This window comes from Pimephales promelas, chromosome 5 (genome assembly GCF_988280905.1).
Source record: "Pimephales promelas chromosome 5, fPimPro1.hap1.1, whole genome shotgun sequence".
Taxonomy (NCBI): domain Eukaryota; kingdom Metazoa; phylum Chordata; class Actinopteri; order Cypriniformes; family Leuciscidae; genus Pimephales; species Pimephales promelas.
In genome coordinates this window covers 42415858-42440069 of record NC_142773.1, presented here as the reverse complement: position 1 = coordinate 42440069, position 24212 = coordinate 42415858, and the positions used below count along the sequence as shown (strand labels likewise).

The window sequence follows — 24212 nt, the reverse complement described above, 5'->3', positions numbered from 1 at the left end:
TTTTAATATGTAATCTTTAGTTATTTTAGAAATAATACTAGCTGAAATTAAAGTTATTTTAATATTTATTTCAGCTACTTTTATTTAATTTAGTTTAACTTGATCTAATTAAATATTAAAATAACTTTTATTTCAGCTAGTTTTATTTATGTAATGAAAATAACTAAAACCTAAATAAAAATAATAAAGACTACATACATTTTTTTTGAGTAATTAAAATGACAAAAAATATACAACACACTACAAACCCTTTTCTGCAAAAGAATACTGTTTCTTCAGTGCATAAAAAATAAAGTGCCACTATAATAGTACATCAGATCTGATGTAATATTGTATATTTGATGTATGCCATGGTACTGTTCTGGTTACCATAGTAATTTTATGTCACTCCCTGATAATACATTCACGTGCTATCGGAAACTTCCTACTTTCCCACTTGTTAAGTCGTAACTACCAGCTCGTCGCATGCTTTATTGTCGGAAAGAACGGGAATCATGATGACAGCAGGTTTAATTCTTGCCTATCTATCGGCAAAATTTTATTTATGTTAAAATGAAGCACTATTCTCGCTGAAACTTCAAACCCCACCCTCTCTAATGTTTACCCGCTTTGACGCCCCTCGAGCGAGCCTATCCACGTCAAGCGCGCTCCCGTTCTGCACTACAACTCCCACAATGCACCCGGACTCGCCCTTCAACGCTCGCATGCTAGTGTGACAGCACAGCAGACGCGTGAAATGTGCCAGTAAACCAGTCCAAAGTCACAGCAGCAGCAATGAAAGTGGAGTAAAATGTGTTTTACCAGCTTTCCTGCAGAACTGACTCGTGTGGTTTGACGCGAGCTTGTTTTTCTATGTCAGTGGATGGTGACTGGCTTCTGTTTATGTAAGTGGATGGTGACTGGAGTTTTATCACTTCATCATATGTTTGTTTATGAGGTCAGTAGTCCAACACCATGGGAATGTTTGAGAAGACTGCCGTCAGATTTCGTTAAAGTTGCTGTTTTTCTCTCGATTTTTCCGCAGAGTCACAACAGGTGCTGTCAGACTGTCAGTCAGGTAAGCCAGAAGCTCATGTTGGAAATTTAATGCTAATAACAGTTGTTTTGCTAACTGGCTAAAACGGCTAAAGCACTTTGATATTGACTTTGATAATTGTGTCATGAGTTCATCTCTGTCTCCGAGTAAATATTTAACAATGAATGGACCGTTTTCAGTTGACGTCATTTTGCTAAACAAACATTGTAAACAATCATGGTATGTCTGAGGACAAAAGGCATTTATGATCTGTTTTGGTGTTGATAAGTGTTTTTATTTGATGGATTTACATGCTCAGTGGTTGTAAATTAATCTGGATACGTTTCATTTACAACCATTTATGGTCTATTGGTGATGACAGGTATTTTCTATTTGATGCTGTTACTTTAGCAAAATAGACAGCGTAAAATGATTGATATGTTTCATAAATAAGTATTATTTGTCTGATGCTGGCTAGTGATATCTGTTTTGATTTTCCAATAAGAGAAATCTTATGTAATGTTTCATAAATAACACATCAAACTAGGGTCTGTGGAAAATCTGTGAGAAACAGTGTAAAAAAAACACCAAATAAATAATAAAAATAGTCATTAAATAAAATAAAACAGTGTAAAAAAACAAGATTAAACCAAAAAATAGTGATTAAATAAAATTAAAAATGTTTAAAATGGAATAATCAACTATTGATTTTAATAAATAGCCTAATATATCAGTGAGTAGAAAAGAAGTAACAATGTATGCTGCCTTTTAAATTTCAGGGTTATGCTCATATATATTCATATTTGGAATATCTTTGCGTGTAAACACCATTTTTATGCATGCATAATTGTGTGCAGCTCCATATAAGATGCTTCTTGTATTTATACTGTCACCGTTTGTTAAACACTGTCGTTATTTTTGTTGGTTGTCTGTATTTTCGCTCTTTGCAAATCACAATAGGCTTTCAGTGTGTCTGTTATCCGATCCTCAGGGAGCATAAAAGACTGGGAAAGAGTGAGGCGAGCGGGAGGGAGGGGTATTGGACGTCGTCCCACACTTCAACCCAATGAGAAAACAGATCAGTTGCTTTGGTGGCCTAATCGTCAAAAAACCCTTTCACCCCGTGTCCTTAATATTTAACCCTGGGTTAACAATCCTAGGTTATCTTGCTTTGTTTTACCCCTTGATGCACTGTAAAAAAACACTAAATTTTCCAGCTTACAGGAACATTTGTACGGAGGCGTATTGCATTCACTTGAAGAAAAAAAATCTACTCTGTTTTTCTGAATTAATGAGTTAATTTTTCATGAGAAAAAAATTGCTCTGTTTTTCTGAATTAATGAGTTAATTTTTCATGAGAAAAAAAAATTGCTCCGTTTTTCTGAATTAATGAGTTAATTTTTCATGAGAATTTTTTTTGCTCTGTTTTTCTGAATTAACGAGTTAATTTTTCATGAGAATTTTTTTTTTGCTCTGTTTTTCTGAATTAATGAGTTAATTTTTCATGAGAAAATATTTTTTTCTCTGTTTTTCTGAATTAATGAGTTAATTTTTCGTGAGAAAAAAAGTTTTTGCTCTGTTTTTTCTGAATTAACTCGTTAATTCAGAAAAACAGAGCAAAAAAAAAAAGATTCCATGAAAAATTAACTCATTAATTCAGAAAAACAGAGAAAAACTTTTTTTCTCATGAAAAATTAACTCATTAATTCAGAAAAACAGAGCAAAAAAAAATTTCTCATGAAAAATTAACTCGTTAATTCAGAAAAACAGAGCAAAAAAATTTTTTTCTCATGAAAAATTAACTCGTTAATTCAGAAAAACAGAGTAGATTTTTTTTTTCTTCAAGTGAATGCAATACGCCTCCGTACATTCGAGATGCACATACTACAAAATATAAATATAATCTACATAAAACCCCATTTTAGATCAACAGAATCCCACAAATGTTGTCCCTGAACAATTGTAAATATAACTTTAATTAGTTACTGTTATAGGATTATTGTTATTGTTAAGATTTGTAATTTTCGTAATTTAATTCGTAATTTTATCTATGACCACCAAAATTACATTTTTAAAAGTTTTTTCCTTGGAAAAACAATCACGTCAGAAACACCAGCGATTTCACACTGTGTTTTTGAGACAGTCTTTGGTTCACTGCAGTTTTAAACAGAAAATACTCATGTCGACTTATGAATTTACACATGGTTTGTCTTAAAGCGTATTAAAAACACCACATACACACATAAACAACATTAAAAGCTGGATTTACATGAAAATAATGTCCTAACCCTGACATGAAAATCTCAATTGTGAAATGTTGCGGGGTTTGAAAAGCTGTAAATCTGTAATTGTGAATTTTGAAAAGTCATTCTGAGATCGAGCGCATCACATGTGACATGCCGTCTGCAAGGGTTTAGTGTGTGTGTGTGTGTGTGCGCTGAATGTGTGTCAGCGTGAAGGACCTTTCACACACTGAGCTCCTGGCTCCAGTTCACCTCGACGCAGAGAATAGACACCACAGGTTTTCTCCTGTCTTTAAACCCTTACTAGACTAGTTTATGATTTATAACCCACTTGCCAAAATCACATATCCAAAATAAAAAGTGGCGGCTCATAATTCATTCTGAATAGACACATAACCAACATATATTTAGAAAGTTAAAGTTATGATTTCACTTTTCTAACTTTAGTTAGATCTGTAAAAAGTTCAAAGCAAAATAAGATATTTGCTTTTTAAGGACTACAACAAACAGCTGGTAGAACTACACGAGCTTCCTCTGGGTTAGTGACATCACCAACTGTAAAATTTACATAAACCCCGCCCCCGGGACACGATTTATAGATTATCAAGACCGAATATGCTAATCAATGGCTAGAAGAAGCGACATATTCATCAACTAACCATTCAGAAATGTTGTCTACATGTCGTCACTTCTCGAGTCTCAAGTATTTTTCAGTGCATGTGTGTGTGAGCTAAAAGAACACGAACTCTTGAAGCTCCGCCCCTTGTGCCAGGAGTAGCAGCTCATTTGCATTTAAAGGGACAGACACAAAATCGGGGTGTTTTTGCTAGCCCTCAAAAGTGACAACTTTAACATGCTATATAAAATATCTGTGGGGTATTTTGAGCTAAAACTTCACACACACACACACACACACACACACTCTGGGGACATCAGAGACTTTTCACATTATACCAGCCCTTTTACAGAATTACTCATATGGAGATATATATAAATGCCTCATTCATTTCATTCATTCATTCATTCGCTCAAACATAAAATACAAATATTAATTAATATATATTTTAACTGTAAAAAAATAGGATGTGTATGTGTGTATTAACAAATAACCACAGTCTGCTCATGCTTCATTTCAAGTCTGAGGATGATATCTCAAAAATGATGCATTTTATGAAGCATTTCCCAAGACCATATTCATGTGAGTTTTTAGCGAAGGCTGATAAGATAAAATAAAAATAAAATATTTGATTGCCCTTTAAACACCTATTTGCAAGCTATTGTCATATTATAGCCTTTTTTATCACTTTGTATACATTAATCCACCTATTATCTGAAATAATATTACTCTTTAACTCAAAACTCACTTTCAACCACGAGGGACAACGCTCTTTCAGCTCTTCTCATCGCATAATTCAGTGAAACATGAATAGAAATGATATGCAATATTTAGCAAACATGTGATGATAAATCAATATTTCTCCAAATATGCAAAGTTTTTGACTAAGACGACTCTGTTTAAAGGAATATTTCACCCAAAAATGAAAATTACCCCATAATTTCCTTCCGAGGTGTATATGATTTTCTTCTTTCACCCGAGTTATATTAATAATATCCTGGCTCTTCCCAGCTTTGTGATGGCATTCATAGTTGACCTGAGTTTTTGAAGCTCAACACCTTATTGTCAGTGTGAATCACTTCTTTTATTATTGTGCCGCTAACTAGTGTCACCGAACCATTAGGAGAATAAATCATGCATAATTATTATTCAGAAGATGAAGTTGTGTGCTGTGTTGCTCAGGTCTGGTTCGTCTCACAGGCTTTCAAGACCTTGAATAATTCAGGAGGATTCGTGCTATTATTAGAGGTCCATCTGTGTGACCCTTTCAGATGCTATTTGATCCCGTCGGCACGTCACACATATCCTCTGACCCGCTTCTGGGAATCAATGAGTGAACTTCATTTCATCAAAACTCTTCACTGAACACAGACAAATTAATAATTCAGTATTTATGGTGAATCTGTTTTGTGAGGAAAATCTTGTGAATATGATATAATGTAAAAACTGTGGGAAAAAAAAGTAAAATATCACATAAAAATACCTGTCACTTCAAAAGCAAATGAGCGATTCAAAAGCAAACATGTGATTTTATATTTTGCATAAATAAACTAAAACATTTTGTAGGATTATTTGCCAGATTAGCTTTTTCTAATGCAAAAAGAAATCATGCACAAATGAACCATGAATAACCCCAAAAGCTTGATTTATTTCTTCAGCAATATTAAATATCACTGTATAATTAATGTATGTTCTGTAAGTAAATCAAAAATGTTTGATCATTGATCAGTGTTGGGTGTAACTAATTACTAAGTTAGTTACTGTAATTTAATTACTTTTCCCTTGAAAATGTAAAGTAAGGGATTACTCTTAATTTATCTGTAATTTAATTAGTTGTAATTGAGGTAAATACTGCGTATGGATCAATCCGATCTCACAGCGATTCGTATGCATTTTATGAGGTGTCTAAATATTACGACCGCACTCGTACAAATTCGTATGAATTATTGTAAAATATGTATGAAAAAGTGTGAAATGTCATGAGATCAGACATAAAACAATAGTGGGTTTAACGTCAAAATATATTGTCTGATGCTAAAAAGTGTGTTTTTATAATGTAACCTTCTCCACCTTGGTCTGTTTAAGGATAATTCATGCAATTTTATAGTATTTATTTGAAAGAATTAAAACAGATTCATGTCTATCCTTGTATTAATCAGCTGGTTGAGATTGATATGGCATTTTTAAAGTAATTAAAAGTAATTAAATACTTTTTAGAGAGAGTAATTAGTACAGTAATCTAATTACACTGTTGAAGAGGTAATTAGTAACTAGTAAATAATTACTTTTTTTAGAGTAACTTACCCAACACTGTCATTGATGACATTTCAAAATGATTTCCGTAATTTTGACAGAGAATAAACATTGTATTTACCCGCCTTAGAAACATTACATTACAGTAAAACAAACCTGGAGACAAAACATGAGGATTCGGGGAGAAAAATGAAAGATTCATACTTAGTGCAGTCCAGTGAAATATTAATGCCATCTAATATAAATTAAGCAGAGCAGAACACAGATGCCCAGTAATGATGCACCGATATTCACATTTTGGCACCGATAATTCTTTACATTTGAAAGCCGATATAACCGATATATCGGCCGATAAATCGAAATCAAAATTTTACATAATTTTTGAGAGCCCGATTAAAAAACAAGTCTCACCATGTCCTCATTATAATTTTATCAAGCCAATATGACAAACATATTTCATCTCATCTGAAGGAAATAATACCTTATTTATCAGCTTTAAGATATCGGCAAAATTTTCTTATCGGGCCGATAACATTAAAAATGAATATATCGTGCATCACTAATGCCTAGTATATGTTGTCTTTTTTTAATACTGTCACTGTGGAATAGAAAAAATTATAATAATCAGGAGGAATATATTTCAGTGATTGAAAAGATCATTACACATCACATTACACATCACATCATATTAATCTGTTGTGTCTCCAGGTGTGGTGTGAGTGTGTCGGCCGGCGAGCCGCTGCTGTGCTGGCCTGTATGAATGGATCAGGTTGGCATGGGTAATGCAGTTCAGGAGCACCAGGGGGCGCTGGCACCGGGTGAAGTGCTGCCACGCCCCGCCGCCAGCCAATCAGAGGTAAGAACACTCACTTCTGGACACGCCCACAGCAGAGAACAGCCAGTAAGATCGCACCATTTGGTTACGACTGATTGGTTGTGTTCGTGTCATTTTGTCCTGGACAGGATTTTATTTTTCCCTGAAAATGCTAGGTAACGTTTAACTTATCACGTGACTTTACTCACCCAGGGTGTAACTACTTTTCTAAAAAATTGTTTTGTTTTGTTAAAAATTTATAAAAAAAAATTTTTGTCATTTTTTTGCCCCCTCACCTTGTTACACTGCGTTCCAGGTCAAAAATGACCGGCCTACAAAATTTTTTTTGTATAAATAAATCACTCATTAATGTTTGTCAGATTGATTTTTTTTTTTTTTTTTTTTTTTTTTTTAAATTACCGCAGGTTTTGTATTTCTTTTTGGCTCTGATTGTTTCTAGGCTTCCTTTATTTTGCGCTTATGAGCAAAAAATTTTGACCAAACTTATTTTGTAAAATGTAGTAATTTTGTAATAATTTTGCAATATTTAATCAAATGCATCCGTATTTAGATAACAATTTACAGTTCCGTTTTGTGCAAAATAAAAGTATTAAAAAAACAAACTTCCTGGTTAAACATTAAAGCACAGTAGTGTGATAAACACTGCACAAGTTCCACACATTTATATTAACATTTATCCACAAATAATGCCTTTTTCACTCAAAAACCGAGGTGCATAAGCTCAAGTTAAGCATAAGTTTCAAAAAATAAATACAAAACCTGTGCTAATTGAATTAAAACAGTTTGACACTAAAGTCTGAATCCAATATTTGGTGATGATAAAGCATAACTAGAGATTTACAAGCAATATTTATTACAAAATACCAGGAACACCAGTGGTGTTGCAGGGTTTTCAACACAGCACAAGGGTTATGTTCACATTTTAAATGTTTTGACTCATCCTCATGTCATTCTGAAGCCGTGTGACTTTATTTGTGAGGATTCAGGCCTGTGAATGATGTTCTGTAGAAATAATTGCGCGGTAACCATATCAATCCATTCATTGTGTTGTTAAAGAATGCAGATGTAAAAACCGGTTTGTGAGGCGTTTCAAGCTGGTCTTTATTTGTGCAACAGGAAGAACAGATTTATTTGGAAAGCGTCAGTGTTTACAGTCTACAGGAAGTCAAACCACAAATGAATTGCTCAAAGTTGAGATTAACCCTCTATTAGTTTATTGAAATTTTAGAAAAATTATTAAAACAATCAATTGCATATGTGTTTTTTGTTGATACATCAGGCTTTTATGGCTCAAATAGTCTGAAATAGTGAGAATACGGAGGGAAAAACAGCTCAGTTTTATTCAGAGGCCCAAACGTAGTGATTTTTATGTTTCACGAAACGTAAGATGAAATTCTGATGCTTGTAATGTAAATCAATGAGGTCTGTATAACAGCATGATAAAATACTTGCATAAAAGGCATGTAAATATCAGTCATCTCTGTATCTCCCAATGTCTTAGTCAGATAATATTTAAATCCAAAGCTCTGTATTTTTAAAGCATATAATGCAATGCAATACAATGATTTAGAGATAAAAATGAACCTTACTTAACCCTCTGGGGTTGTTCGTTTCAGAGTCACACTCTGGGACCCAAAGGGCGGGATTCATATTTTAAAAAAAAAAATCATGATTTTTTTTTTTTTACTCGTTTTTTTTTTACTAAATTTCCACCCATTGAACATGATAGAAACAATATATATAAAAAAAAAATATATTTATATTTTTTAAAGCTGTATTTCATTTTAGAGTAAAGCCTAGGCTTCATAAAAGCAATTTTTGAAATGAGATGGATGCCATCTGGTGGACAAACTGAGCATTTTAAAAATGCAAAACACATGTATAATCTGAATTTTTTGGTGTGTTTGTGTATAAAAGTGTGTTTGTGTGTGTCTGTTTTGCACTCATGATGTTTTATAGATTCACCCCTTCACTGTTGTGTGCTTTTTTTCAAGATCGTGGCTGATTTGTAGATTGTACGCACAAAAAAACTCAGTATTTTCACATTTTTGCCAATTTCCCATTTATTTTCCATGCGGGTCCATTTGGACCCGAACACCCCAAGTGTGACTATTTTTTTACAACCACTTAGACTACTCACATCCTGTCCCCATTTTTTTTGGGTGTTCAAATACCAAAAACCAACAAAATCACCAAATTTCGGACCAATCCGAGGAAGCTGTGATTTAAAAAAAAAAAATTATTTAAATTCTTCGGGGTCCATTTGGCCCGAACAACCCCAGAGGGTTAAAAGACTGATGATGATCATATTTGAGACTCAGTATATATTTCTAATAAATGATTGGATAATCAAGTAAACCGAAGTTGCTTCAGTCCAGTTAGTGTTCATCTTAAAAATATTACTGACGATATCAAAGTTATTATGTCTACTTTATTAAATCATTAAAGATTGACAAAAAAAGGACATGTGAACCACAAGCTGAAGATGGACGTTTTTACAATTTTAGCTACTAATAATAGGCTTTAACTGTGAATCAGATGACAGAAGGATTGTACAACAGAATTTAGAGGGCTTCGAAATCTTCATATCAAACATCTAATACCCGTTTAAATGGGCGGTTTGTCCATTTTATCAGTGGAAAGTGTTTGACCTCATCATCTATTTACAAGTGTACTGAGAGCTTGAGTCATGGGTTCAGCTGTGATCAAATATCCGTCGGAAGAAAGTTCCTCGTCGCCTCTATCTCGTCTAGATAACCGTAGTATTTTCCAGTGTTTTCTTTAATCGCTCACTCTTCTGTAGAGTCACTGTGTGCTTTAATGTTTAATGTAGTCCTGTTCCTGTCTTCTGATTGGTCGGAAGTGTTCCAGTACCAGTAATGCAATGAAGTAACATGAATGTTTTATAATAACAATAAGACACTTTTGAGAGTGTTATAATGTGAATATATTCACTGCATGTCATGTTTAACCACAGCCTGTATTTGCACTTTGACCTCTTCACTGTAAAAAAATATTTATGGTTTAACTTAAAAAAGTAAGTAACCTGGGTTGCCTTAAAATTTTAAGTTGATTGAACTGGAAAAAGTGAGTTAATACAATGAAGGAGATTAATTTAACCATCAGAAACTCAAAATTATATGTTATCTGAACTAAATAAATTATTTAAGTTGATTTGACAAAAGAAAACATTTTGTGATTACTAAATATTGTTGGTTTAACTTAAAAAAGTAAGTAACCTGCTGGTTGCCTTAAAAATTTAAGTTGATTGAACTGGAAAAAGTGAGTTAATACAATGAAGGAGATTGATTTAACCATCAAAAACTCAAAATAATAAGTTATCTCAACAAAATAAATTATTATAAAGTTGATTTGACAAAAGAAAATACTGTATGTTGTGATAACAAATCTTGAAAATATTTTTTACAGTGTTGAAGTGTTGAAAGAGAATATTGTAATTCTAATTTTCAAGAAACGTGGGATGATTTCGTGCTCAAAATAATGTCATACACTTTTATATTTAGAATAAGAGTCAGTTTCTATTTCAGTTAGCTGTTGTTATAGTTATTATCATGACCGTCATTCATTATTTTGCATTATTTTTATTTCCATGTGGGTTTCTGATTGTCTTGTGTACAGTGAATCCCATCAGTCATCTCTGTGCTTAACGAGGGTTCACAGGTCAAAGTGTCCGGATTGGAAAGGAACAATTTATTGAAATAAAACCATGATCGCAATTATCAAATATTAGCTTTTAGCCATTTATATATTTTTAATAAGTAATAATATATATATATATATATATATATATATATATATATATATTGAGATGTAATCATTAATATCATTCGAAAGGAACAATTTATTGAAATAAAACCAAAATCGCAAAATGACTATCAAATATGACCTTTTAGTCATTTTAAAAATTTTAATAAGTAATAATAATATATATTTTTTGCCATATTGATATATAGTCATTAATATCACCCGAAAAGAACAATTTATTGAAATAAAACCATAATCGCAATATGACTATCAAATATGACCTTTTAGTCATTTTTATATTTTTAATATGTAATAATATTATATATAATCATTAATATCATCCAAAATTGCCATAAAATGGAATGAAATTAGACGCAAAATTATTAACAAATGCATGCACAATTATCCAAGAGTTTTATAAGATACATTTGCGATATTTATAAAGCTCATGGATAATTGTGCATGCATTAGTTAATCATTTTTAGACTAATTTCATGTGTAATTGCTTCTATGAGGTACAGGATAATGTTAGATCCTTCATATTATGATGATCGGGGCGGATTAATCTGTAGTCTGAATCATTCAGGCATTCGGCATGCTGGGACTTGAGGTTTGATTAATAAAACTGGTATTCAGGTCATGTGTTTGTGTGTGGAAACGGATTAAAAGTGTGAATAGAAACCTGTTCTGGTTTATAAAGATTAGAGGGAAAGTTTGAGTCCTTCCCAGAAACACAGTATGTGGTCATGCCTGGACATGTTTACTGATCAACACTGGCTGTGTTTAACTATTAGAAGATGTGGATTGAGGTGTTTATTTGGTTATACGTGAAAATATTCATGAATCATTACTAATCTGTGTGTGTGTGTGTGTGTGTGTGTGTGTGTGTAGGGCTTTAAACAGGGTCGCTCGGTGTTGAACTCTCTGCTCTCGGGGGCGTTTGCAGGAGCCGTGGCTAAAACCGCTGTCGCTCCACTGGATCGAACCAAGATTATCTTCCAAGGCAAGAAGAACTCTTATTAACCCTCCTCGAGTGACTGACTACACATTTGCAGGGCACTAAAGTTAAACACTTAAAATACACTTAGGCCGGGTGCACACTGTGCGATTTATTATGGGCCTTTACGATTGTTGCTTGCCAGTAGGGCCGGGGATTCATTTAAATGTAAAAAATTTTATTTCGATTCGCTCGATTTTGATTCTCTCGATTCCAGTTCGCAAGATTTTGATTTGCAAGATTTAGATTCGCTCGATTTCAATTCGCTTGATTTCGTGGATTTGCTTGATTTCGATTTGCTTGATTTCGATTAGCTCGATTCCGGTTTGCAAGATTTTGATTCGTTCGATTTAGATTTGCTTGATTTCGATTCGCTTGATTTCGATTCGCTTGATTTTGGTTCTCTCGATTCCAGTTTGCAAGATTTTGATTCGCTCGATTTCGATTCGCTCGATTTCGAGTTGCTTGATTTCGAGTTTCTCGATTTCGATTCGCTCGATTTCGAGTTGCTCGATTTCGATTCGCTTGATTTCGAGTTTCTCGATTTCGATTCGCTTAATTTCGAGTTGCTCGATTTCGATATGCTTGATTTCGATTTGCTCGATTTCGATTCGCTCGATTTCGATTTGCTCGATTTCGATTCTCTCAATTTTGATTCTCTCGATTCCGGTTTGCAAGATTTCGATTCGCTCGATTTCGATTCGCTTGATTTTGATTCGCTCGATTTCGATTTGCTCGATTTCGATTCTCTCAATTTTAATTCTCTCGATTCCGGTTTGCAAGATTTTGATTCGCTCGATTTCGATTCGCTTGATTTCAATTCTCTCGATTCCGGTTTGCGAGATTTTGATTCGCTTGATTTCAATCGATTTCGAGTTGCTTGATTTCGAGTTTCTCGATTTCGATTCGCTTGATTTCGAGTTGTTCGATTTTGAGTTGCTCGATTTCGATTCTCTCAATTTTGATTCTCTCGATTCCGGTTTGCAAGATTTCGATTCGCTCGATTTCGATTCGCTTGATTTTGATTCGCTCGATTTCGATTTGCTCGATTTCGATTCTCTCAATTTTAATTCTCTCGATTCCGGTTTGCAAGATTTTGATTCGCTCGATTTCGATTCGCTTGATTTCAATTCTCTCGATTCCGGTTTGCGAGATTTTGATTCGCTTGATTTCAATCGATTTCGAGTTGCTTGATTTCGAGTTTCTCGATTTCGATTCGCTTGATTTCGAGTTGTTCGATTTTGAGTTGCTCGATTTCGATTCGCTCGATTTCGATTCGCTTGATTTCGATTCGCTCGATTTCGATTTGCTCAATTTCGATTCTCTCAATTTTGATTCTCTCGATTCCGGTTTGCAAGATTTTGATTCTCTCGATTCCGGTTTGCAAGATTTTGATTCTCTCGATTCCGGTTTGCAAGATTTTGATTCTCTCGATTCCGGTTTGCAAGATTTTGATTCTCTCGATTCCGGTTTGCAAGATTTTGATTCGCTCGATTTCGATTCGCTTGATTTCAATTCTCTCGATTCCGGTTTGCGAGACTTTGATTCGCTTGATTTCAATCGATTTCGAGTTGCTTGATTTCGAGTTTCTCGATTTCGATTCGCTTGATTTCGAGTTGTTCGATTTTGAGTTGCTCGATTTCGATTCTCTCAATTTTGATTCTCTCGATTCCGGTTTGCAAGATTTCGATTCGCTCGATTTCGATTCGCTTGATTTTGATTCGCTCGATTTCGATTTGCTCGATTTCGATTCTCTCAATTTTAATTCTCTCGATTCCGGTTTGCAAGATTTTGATTCGCTCGATTTCGATTCGCTTGATTTCAATTCTCTCGATTCCGGTTTGCGAGATTTTGATTCGCTTGATTTCAATCGATTTCGAGTTGCTTGATTTCGAGTTTCTCGATTTCGATTCGCTTGATTTCGAGTTGTTCGATTTTGAGTTGCTCGATTTCGATTCGCTCAATTTCGATTCGCTTGATTTCGATTCGCTCGATTTCGATTTGCTCAATTTCGATTCTCTCAATTTTGATTCTCTCGATTCCGGTTTGCAAGATTTTGATTCTCTCGATTCCGGTTTGCAAGATTTTGATTCTCTCGATTCCGGTTTGCAAGATTTTGATTCTCTCGATTCCGGTTTGCAAGATTTTGATTCTCTCGATTCCGGTTTGCAAGATTTTGATTCGCTCGATTTCGATTCGCTTGATTTCAATTCTCTCGATTCCGGTTTGCGAGACTTTGATTCGCTTGATTTCGATTCGCTCGATTCCGATTCTCGATTTGACTATAATAGATGTAATACAAATCCTATATTTATGAAAAAGAACAGTGGACATAAGTTTACAAGTGCTTAATACAAGGAAATTAAGAGACTATACGAACACGATCATCGCCGTAAGCCACGTCACTCATGTAAGATCTCAGTTAATGTCACACTGAGAAAATTCGGACTCTTGATTCGATGCCACGACATTCAGACATTTTGAAGAATGACGTACAAATATAATTCCTTAGTTTTGTAACTAAACCTTGTAGTTGCACAATAAATGTTCCACAAGATTTCATACTCATGCTATATTGCTGAAAATTTTTTTTTTATTAGCTGAAATAACAAGGTAAACTAAATATTTCTTCTCATCTTCTCATTTCAGTGTCGTCGAATAGATTCTCCGCTAAGGTGAGTGTTTTACTTTTACAAAGTCAATCAACTTTTTTTCTGCTAACATACTAGCATGTCAGTGGTTTTGCATATACATTTATCTGTCAGTCTGCAGTTGACTTCATATATTTTGTAACTCAAACAGCTCTAACATCATGGGTTCGATTTCCTAGGAATGCATGAACTGATACACACGTGAATAATACTTGTGAGTCACTCTGAATAAAATGCATGTGATTTCCAGGAGGCGTACAGGTTAATTTACCGCACATATCTGAAGGATGGGCTCTTGAGCCTGTGGAGGGGAAACTCGGCCACTATGGTGCGAGTCATTCCATACGCTGCCATCCAGTTCTGCGCACATGAACAATACAAGAGGATTCTGGGACAGCATTACGGCTTCCAGGGCAAGTGAGTCACTGATGCTTCACCACTGCATATTTTACATTTATTCGTTTATTCTTAAGCGACTTACAAATGAGAAATTAAACCAACATATAATCATATAACATATAATAGTTTCTGATGCTGGGATCCGTCTGGAGTCTACAGAAACGAGCTGGACGAGCAAAGCGAATGTTCCTTACGCTTCCATTTGTCCTGTTCTCGACAGACTCGAGTGTGTGGACGGAAAGTGAATGTTTACTGTATCCAGTGTAGACAGCGTCATTAATTATAATGCTTTTGACACGACTTAACGCTCATATACAGTGTACGCAAATGATAGGGGTTTCGCAAGGGTGGGCGGGGCCTATGATGCGATAATGTAAATCTATTGGACGATGCCTTGCTCTGGGAGGCAGTCGATATATGCAAATGTCACAGATCCCACAATTATATTTAATGGTGAAAGTGTCCTGTTTTCCAGAGTTCTGCCGCCGGTCCCACGGCTGCTGGCGGGCTCGATGGCGGGAACGACGGCGGCCATGATCACGTACCCGCTGGACATGGTCCGCGCACGCATGGCCGTCACACCCAAGGAAATGTAAGACGTTTCATCCATCTATCTTAAGGGGAAAAAGGGATCAAAATAAACCTTTTTAAAAATGAAATGAAATGTTCTTATCATTTACTCGCTCTCATGCCATCCCAGATGTATATTAATTTCTTTTAGGATTTAAAAAAAATTTTTTTTAGGAAAATAATCCATCTCTTCCAGTCCATATAATGCCACTGCTTGAAAAATCCCACTGGATGAATCAATGTCTTCTGAAGCCAAAAGCTAGGTGTGTGTAACAAAAATACTAGTGTATTTGAAACTTTATAAATTATTGCTTCTGGTCTAGTTTTTTTATTTTTTATTAATATTTCAAGTAATTATTACAATTGTGCATCTTTTAGACTGACACATTGAAATGAATGAAACAGAAAAGTGAAGGATAAATTATTGCTTCTGGTCTATTTTTTTATTTTATTAATATTTTAAGAAAATATTACAACATTGCAAACATCTTTTCAACTGACAAATTGAAAAATAATGAAAAAAAGAAAAGAAAAGATGAATTATTGCTCCTGGTCTAGTTTTTATTGTTGTTCATTTTTATTAATATTTCAAGAAAATATTACAATGGTGGAAACACATCTTTTAGACTGGCGCATTGAAAAAAAAATGAAACAAAGAAATCATCAATCGTGGTACATTAAAAAAGATCTCATCACATTTCTTAAAAAATAAGTACTTAAAAAAAATTATTATTCTTAGTGATTTGATTAAATATTCTAGTTCACATAATAAATCTGTGAAAGTTGGTATTTTCGTCAGAAACCTGAAAATAAAGGATAAGAAAGTTAGCAGTAGATCATGAAGATTTGTTTTGTTTTTTAAAAAGACAAATAACGTCTTTAAAGCGTGAAATACAGTTCAATATTAACTTTAGAAAAACGATGAGAACTCGAATCATTCCAGAAAAGTGCTGATGCAAGAAAATGAATCAAATGACAAATATCTGCACTTTCACTCTTGCTTCTGGTCGACTGTCGTATGAGCGATCGATCATACGGGTGACCCGTGACGGAAACGTGTTTTGAGCTTTTGTGCGAGACGCAAACGTCACAACACGTAGCACAGGAGACCAGAAGCCTTGATTTATAGTTTAAAAAGTATTTTCGCTTCATAAGACTTTGATTCATCTATTGGGATCGCATGGATTCCTGTATAAAAGAAAGAGAAACTTAGAAACTTTACGATGAAAAAAAGGATGTTTTCAATGCTTGTTTTGTGGTCTTGAGGCACCCTTGGGTGTTTGCGAAGGCAGCGACTGCTGTAAAGAATGAGAGTGTGATGTCACTGTGTGCTGATGTCATTGGTCCTCAGGTACAGTAACATCATGCACGTGTTCGTGCGCATCTCTCGCGAGGAGGGACTGAAGACCATCTACAGGGGCTTCACTCCCACCATCCTCGGCGTCGTGCCGTACGCAGGAATCAGTTTCTTTACATACGAGACGCTGAAGAAAGTTCACGCAGGTAGAGAGTGTGTGTGTGAGAACTTAAAGTTTCAATAGTTTCCATTAGAGCCAGACCGATATATCGGTAGACCGATATTATCGGCCGATATTCCAAACTATCGGTATCGGCAGTTATAATGGCCGATAAATGAATATTTTTAAAAATAAAATAAAAACGGAAGAAACACGCTTGAACCATGTCATGAGTGTTGGAGTTGTATAGTTTGTCCACCAGAGGGCACTCTACACCGTTCCTGTTGGAAACACTCGTTGAGTTGGTCACGATACATACATTGCTTGAATGACAATTAAAAGAACATCCCCATCAGTTCTCTTAACTCAAATAAGCATGATAAAATTTGTGACTAATCATGTCCAGTTTAAAAAAATAAATAAATAAATAAAATATCGACCGATATATCGGAATATCGGATTTTAAAACCCAAAAATATTTGTATCGGTCTTCAAAATCCTTTATCGGTCGGGCTCTAGTTTCCATTCCGTTTTTATTTGTTGTCTGGATTCAGCGTCATTTTTAGTTGTATTAACTAACATGAATGTATTAAATGTATAAACTAACATGAATCAACAGTGAGCAATATATTTATTAATCCTTGCTAACAGTGTTGTAGTCGAGACCACCTCACTCGAGTCCGAGTCGAAACAGAGACCATAGAGAGTCGAGTCCGAGACCAGAGACGGTCGAGTCCGAGTCGAGACCGAGACCAGTGAGGGTTGATTACCTAATTTACTTTTATTTACTTAGAGAAATCCTTTTTTTTTTTTTTTACTGAATTTACTTAGAGTTTAAAAAACATGATCAGTTTAGGGTAAAAAGGCCACATAGTAGATGGTGTTAAAAGTAATTTTATTACAATTTGTCATGCGCAGTTGCACACTAGAAAATCACCAATCACTGGATGTGTCAATCAATTTAAAGAAATATTTTATTAACATACATTAATAATCATGACAAATATTTTTAATTGAACTCGAGTGGACTCGGGAATAATTCCGAGTCCTTAAAAAAAAAAATGTTCGAGTACGAGTCAATTCCGAGTCCAAATGGACACGAGTCCATGACAAGACCAAGACCATTAAAATATGGACTCGAGACTGAGTCCGAGACAAGTCCGAGTCTCGAGTACTACAACACTGGTTGCTAATATTAGTTAATATACAGGTGAAACTCAAAAAATAAGAATATCGTGCAAAAGTTCATTTATTTCAGTAATTTTTATAATAAATAAATAATAGAGAAATAATTTTGATGATTATGACTCACAGATATGAAAACCCCAAATTCAAAATTAGAATATTGTGAAAAGGTTTTTATATCTGTAAGCCATAATCATCACAATTATAACAAATAAAGGCTTGAAATATCTCACTTTGCATGTAATGAGTCTATATAATATATTAGTTTCACCTTTTAAGTTGAATTACTGAAATAAATGAACTTTTGCACCATATTCTAATTTTCTGAGGTTCACCTGTATGTGTTGAATTTCTTCAAAATGATTTAAAATGCTTTTATTTACCAGCTCTAAATAAAGTAAACAGCCAGCTAAGATCTGACTGAACTCCCTGAGCACTTCTTTTGTTATTGTTCACTCTCACATAAACCTTGTTGTGAAGTAGGGCTGGGTATTGAGACAAATTTCACAATTCGATTCGATTTCGATTCGCAAGCTTGCAATTCGATTTCGATTCAATATTGATTATTTTGGATATCAGTTACAATAAATGGCAAATTTTCTCAAGGGAATCAAATCTCTTAACTAATGCTGTAAACTATGGGAGTGCAGTTGTAGCCAATAGGCTTCATTAGCCTAATATGAAGGTAATAATGAATGAATCACTTAAATTACACTTTTATTTATTTTTAAAATAAGAAGATTATATGAAATATAAACATTTAAATGGTGGCTGTCATAAAAACGTGCCAGATTTATTCAAATATGCATTAAATATTGAAGAACATTAAGATTATAATGCATATGTAATATGGTGTATATATTCAGCAAAATGCTCCTCTCTAGAGTTATTTTTTCTAGCTGACTAACGAGTTTATGTGGGTTTTCTGAGGTAAATATGACGATACATTGATTACAAGCTGTTTAACTGACGTCTTTCCACGGTTGAAACGCTGATTGAGTGAATCAATGTGTCATGATCCGGATTTGGATAAGTTGTACTCTATCTTTAACACACTTTCAGATGCTCGTTCATGTTTATTTGGCGCTGTGACTGGTATTATTAAGCCGGAAGAGAGATCAGCGCTGCTGCTTCTCCAGAGCGATCTCACGCCACAGCGACAAAACGCTATTTATGTTTTTGAATTTCTAAAGAAAATGGACGTAATTTGAAAATTGAGACTTTGTTTCATATTAATAGTAACAAAGGACAAAGATTATTGCGATTTTTTGGATGCGCGCAGCCGCGATACAATGATCCATTCATTCAAATGAAACAGGATGACTAATCGATCCTTGAGATTTAAGAATCGATATCGGTTCGTAAAAATGAGAATCGATAAATATCGAGAAATCGATATTTATTACCCAGCCCTATTGTGAAGTGTGAGCGTTTTATTTGCCTGTTTCCTGTGTAACCCGGGTCTCTCCTCTGGTGTTTCAGAGCACACGGGTCGCTCTCAGCCGTACTCGTACGAGCGTCTGGCGTTCGGCGCGTGCGCGGGTCTGATCGGTCAGTCCTCCTCGTACCCGCTGGACGTGGTGCGCAGACGCATGCAGACGGCCGGCGTCACCGGACACACGTACGGCACCATCTCCGGCACCATGAGGGACATCGTGGCCGAGGAGGGCGTGATCCGAGGACTCTACAAGGGCCTGAGCATGAACTGGGTCAAAGGGCCCATCGCGGTCGGCATCAGCTTCATGACTTTTGACCTCTCGCAGATCCTGCTGCGCAAGTTTCAGCAGTTCAGCTACAGCGCGCGGTAGCAGCGTAGACATGCGACGTAAGATGAACAGAGCAAGTTTAGTTTATTTCTCTAGTAACACTTTACAATAATGTTCATTTGTTTACATATTAATGAACTAACAATAGGGCTGTGAACCGATTAATTGCATCCAAAATAAAAGTTTTGTGTTTACATAATAGTGTGTGTATAATTATTTTGTATATATAAATACACACATATGCATGTATATTTTAAGAAATATTTGCATGTATATATTTGTACAAAATTAATATTATACATGTAAATATATTAATAACAATTTTTTCTTAAATATATACATGCATATATATATATATACACACACACAAAACAATTATACAGAGTACATCCACATATATTATGTAAACACAAACTTTTATTTTGGATGTGATTTATTGTTTCACAGCCCTAACTAACAATGAGCAATACATGTGTTACTGTGTTAGTTAATCTTTGTTAATGTTAGTTGATACAGTGCATTAACTTATCTTAACAAATATACACGTGTTAGTAAATGTTGAAATTAATATGAACTGAGATGCTGTTGAAGTGTTGATTATTGTTAACTAATGAACCTTATTGTAAAGTGTTACCCCGAATATGCTGCCAATGATGAGGATGAGAAAAAGTTGTTTAGCTTTTGATTTCTGATGCAAGCGTTTTGTGTTACGAGTGTGTGTTTGGTACAGTGACACGCTGAATGTACGTCCCACCATCACACACTGAACGTCCTGTAAGTGCAATACCGACTGAATGTGTTCCTGGAGTGTGTTGATGGAAATACAGATGCACATCGAGCGAGTTTACAGCGTGTGTTTATCTGGATATCACTTTCATGTCAGGGTGAGACTCGTGAAAATGATCAGGTCATTTTTCACTCTGAAATCAAAAGATTCGTATAATATTCGAAATAAGATTTTACATAAATTGCATGCAGCCTGATTTAGGACCATTGAGATTTATTAATTTTACACAGCAATAACACACATTCTACCTCAAATTATGGGTATATTTTATGGTAGTATTTGTTGTTTTGAATATAATTTATGATTTTCAATTAAAAAAAGAAAAGCACATCACTTAAAGTAGAACTCCGGCACAAAATGAACCTTTGGTCTAATTACACATTGTTACCTAGTCAACCGTTATCTGAGATTTGTTTTCATGATTGCCGAATGTAAACAGTTTTATCTCTAAAAACAGTTTAGCCTATAATGCTAGTATATATATAGGGCATAGAGTAATGACAAATAAAAATCGCTTGTTATTACCACTAACAAGGCTCAAAATAGCCCCACAGTAACACGACAGCATAATAAGGGTACATTCAAACCGAAGCATTGAGAACTTTGTCAGTGCCTGTCCATACTGTTTAATAAGAAGATATTTTATACACACAGTCAACTTCGCGAATACAGGAAGAAGCCATCTTTGAAAAATAGTCTCTACCAGTCGATCTACGAACGCCGATCCAAGTGCGCTGGAGTGAGAGATGTGAATAAGGTGATAAAGTGAGCGCGAACAGTAGGCTACATGTACATATTGAAGATAAAAAAAACGGTTCGTGTTTGTGTTTCTTCCGGAAACAACGGACCATATGAGATTCTGCACAGTTCAGCGCACTTGAATCGGCGTTCGTAGATCGACTGGTAGAGACTATTTTTCCAAGATGGCTTCTTCCTGTATTCGCGAAGTTGACTTTGTGTATACAATATCTTCTTATTAAACTGTATGGACACTGACAAAGTTATCAATGCTTCGGTTTGAATGTAGGGACCCTTATTATGCTACCGTTATACTAGCGTTATAGGCTAAACTGTTTTTATAGATAAAACTATTTACATTCGGCAATCATGAAAACAAATCTCAGATAACGGTTGACTAGGTAACAATGTGTAATTAGACCAAAGGTTCATTTTGTGCCCGAGTTCTCCTTTAAACACACCTTTTTTCCCCTTAATTATACATTATTTAAAAGTATAATTGTATGTATACTTTATGGTAGTATTTGTTGTTTTGAATTTATTTGTTATTTAAATAAAAAAATAAGCGTCCCTACCTTCCTGCAATATTGTAGAAAACATAAAAACACCATAATGTACATTATGATGCATTATAATATTTGCAATTGAAATTAATTGTTTATCTCTAGAGGTGTAACAATGAATTGATCAGTATTAGAGATGAGGTCACAATTATTCATGATGCAATGCATTATAAGATGATATTTGAATAATGTATAATATAAAGTGTTACAGAAATCATTTTTCATTATTTTGGGGTGAAATATGAGCTGGTCATCTCTTCATGAGATTCACCTGTTTTTACTCTTTATCGCTGATCCAGGACAGGATATTAAAATGGTGTGTGTGTGTGTGTGTGTGTGTGTGTGTGTTTTGCACATGTATGAATGTGCAGTTCTTGTGTGTGTAGCTCCCAAGTGCCTGGAGAGAGACTTCAACATCATCCCTTACAGAGGGACACTACAGTGTTACTAACTCCTGTAATTCACCAATATTCTGATAGATAATGAACAAATCAACCATTGCTGTGTTTACTCAGTTACTGAAAGCAGAGCATTGTAATTATTAACTACAGGACTCGCATGTATATTTTGTCTTTGGATGAATATTGAAATATTTTAATTATACAGTAACTCCAAAAAGTATGTTCACTTCAGTCAATGTGATTCATTAGATCCGAATCTAATTGTTTTGTCATTTCAAGCTTGTTACAAAAAAATGACATCTTTTTTGATATTTTCATATGTCATGTAGTGACATTTTAAATGTGTATTATACTTCTTGGGGCTGTTGTATTTACTCACGGACCGGTTATCATCTCATTCCTACTAACCTGACAATCACACGACGCTCAAGCACAATGATTATCATCTAATAAATGGCATTAAATGGCTTTTAAAGATCCGAGACTCATAATAAAACATAGAGATTGATCTGAAGCAACTCGACTGTGGTTTATGAATTCTTGTGCGCTTTGATGGAACGAAGAAGAATCGCTGGTGCGATTCATTGTGAAGTTGATTCTATTGTGTTTATCGAACGAATCTCATGCGCTAAAATGACTCGTCTGGATTCAAGACTTGTTTGTTATTCGAAGAGATTTGTGCCAAATAAAGTAATGATATTATAATCAAGCCTTTTTCTCCATCAGCACGACGATCTCGTCGAAATCTTGACGGATTTACAAACGGTTTGGTTTCTTACAAATCTTATCAACGTGGCTATAATTCTGGATGGTTATTTAATTAAACACTTATTATTCATAAGTATGCAGTTTCATAACTACATCTCTTACGCTTATAACAAACCAGACCGTTTGAAAATCGGTAGAAAATTTAGAAAGTTATGGTTATTTAAAAATTACATGCACCATTAAAACAATGTTACGAGTGAGCGAGCTGCCTGTGGCAAGATGGCCGCCAGGTGCTGGCGTCGACCTCCATTGGCCAGCAGCGCAGACGAGATTTCTAGCCTTTATATAGATAACTATGGCTCTAGATGGCGGCATAAAGCAGCAGCTGAACCGAAGCTCGTGGGTCTATGAACCGAAGCTCGGTGTTTCTGAACCGAAGCTCGGTGTCTATGAACCGAAGCTCGTGTCTCTGAACCGAAGCTCGTGTCTCTGAACCGAAGCTTGGTGTCTATGAACCGAAGCTCTCTCGTGTCTCTGAACTGGGGGGAAACTTAAAGGGATACTCCACTTTTTTTGGAAGTAGGCTCATTTTACCACAGTTGAGTTTTACCGTTTTCAAATCCATTCAGCCGATTTTTTTATATTTAGAAGAATATAAAAACAGTTTCTGGTCTCATTGACTTCCATAGTAGGAAAAAAATATACTATGGAAGTCAGTGAGACGAGACCAGAAACTGTCTGGTGGTTACTGATATTCTTTTAAATATAAAAAAAATCGGCTGAATACATTAGAAAACGGTAAAACCCAACTGTTTAACACTGGGGGAGTGGTAAAATGAGGCTATTTCCAAAAAGAGTGGAGTATCCCTTTAAAATGGGGGGAAATCATGAATGTACTGAGAGTTGCGCACAGATATCAATCCATTGTGCACAACATACATTGTAATTAATTAACCATTTTTAACTATAACATATAGAAGATCCTGAGAACAGATCAAATCTAGTGACTCTTATCTTTATTTCAGTGTGCTTTAATTGCAGTCATAGCCAACAGATATTGAAATAATATTTATTTTAGTTTGAAGGAAAGAATGCACATTTATGAATGCATTTTTATGCTTTTGATTTAAAATCAGACCCTGTGACAACTTGCCCCTATCTCTTCTACATGACATCACATAGACTAGAGCATGTACTGAACTTCCTGCTTTATTTACACTATTCAAAAGTTTGAAAGAAATTAATATTGTATTCAGTGAGGAC

The 24212-nt window shown here is 34.9% G+C and overlaps 1 protein-coding gene across 4 annotated transcripts; it reads left to right on the top strand.

Moving 5' to 3' along the window:
• The first annotated feature begins 676 nt into the window (after positions 1-676).
• slc25a42 (solute carrier family 25 member 42) lies at positions 677-22950 on the top strand. 4 transcript variants are annotated; one of them, XM_039661095.2, is made up of 9 exons: positions 677-884; positions 1025-1053; positions 6836-6983; positions 11619-11730; positions 14374-14399; positions 14626-14792; positions 15250-15366; positions 16696-16847; positions 19469-22950. In XM_039661095.2, exons 3-9 carry the CDS (start codon positions 6888-6890, stop codon positions 19792-19794), a joined length of 996 nt encoding a protein of 331 aa, XP_039517029.1. In that variant the 5' UTR covers positions 677-884; positions 1025-1053; positions 6836-6887; the 3' UTR covers positions 19795-22950. The 4 variants fall into 4 exon arrangements, with proteins under 4 accessions (XP_039517029.1, XP_088987720.1, XP_039517027.1 ...); XM_089131594.1 differs by having other exon boundaries at positions 1025-1057; XM_039661093.2 differs by having other exon boundaries at positions 677-937.
• The last annotated feature ends 1262 nt before the right edge of the window (positions 22951-24212 follow it).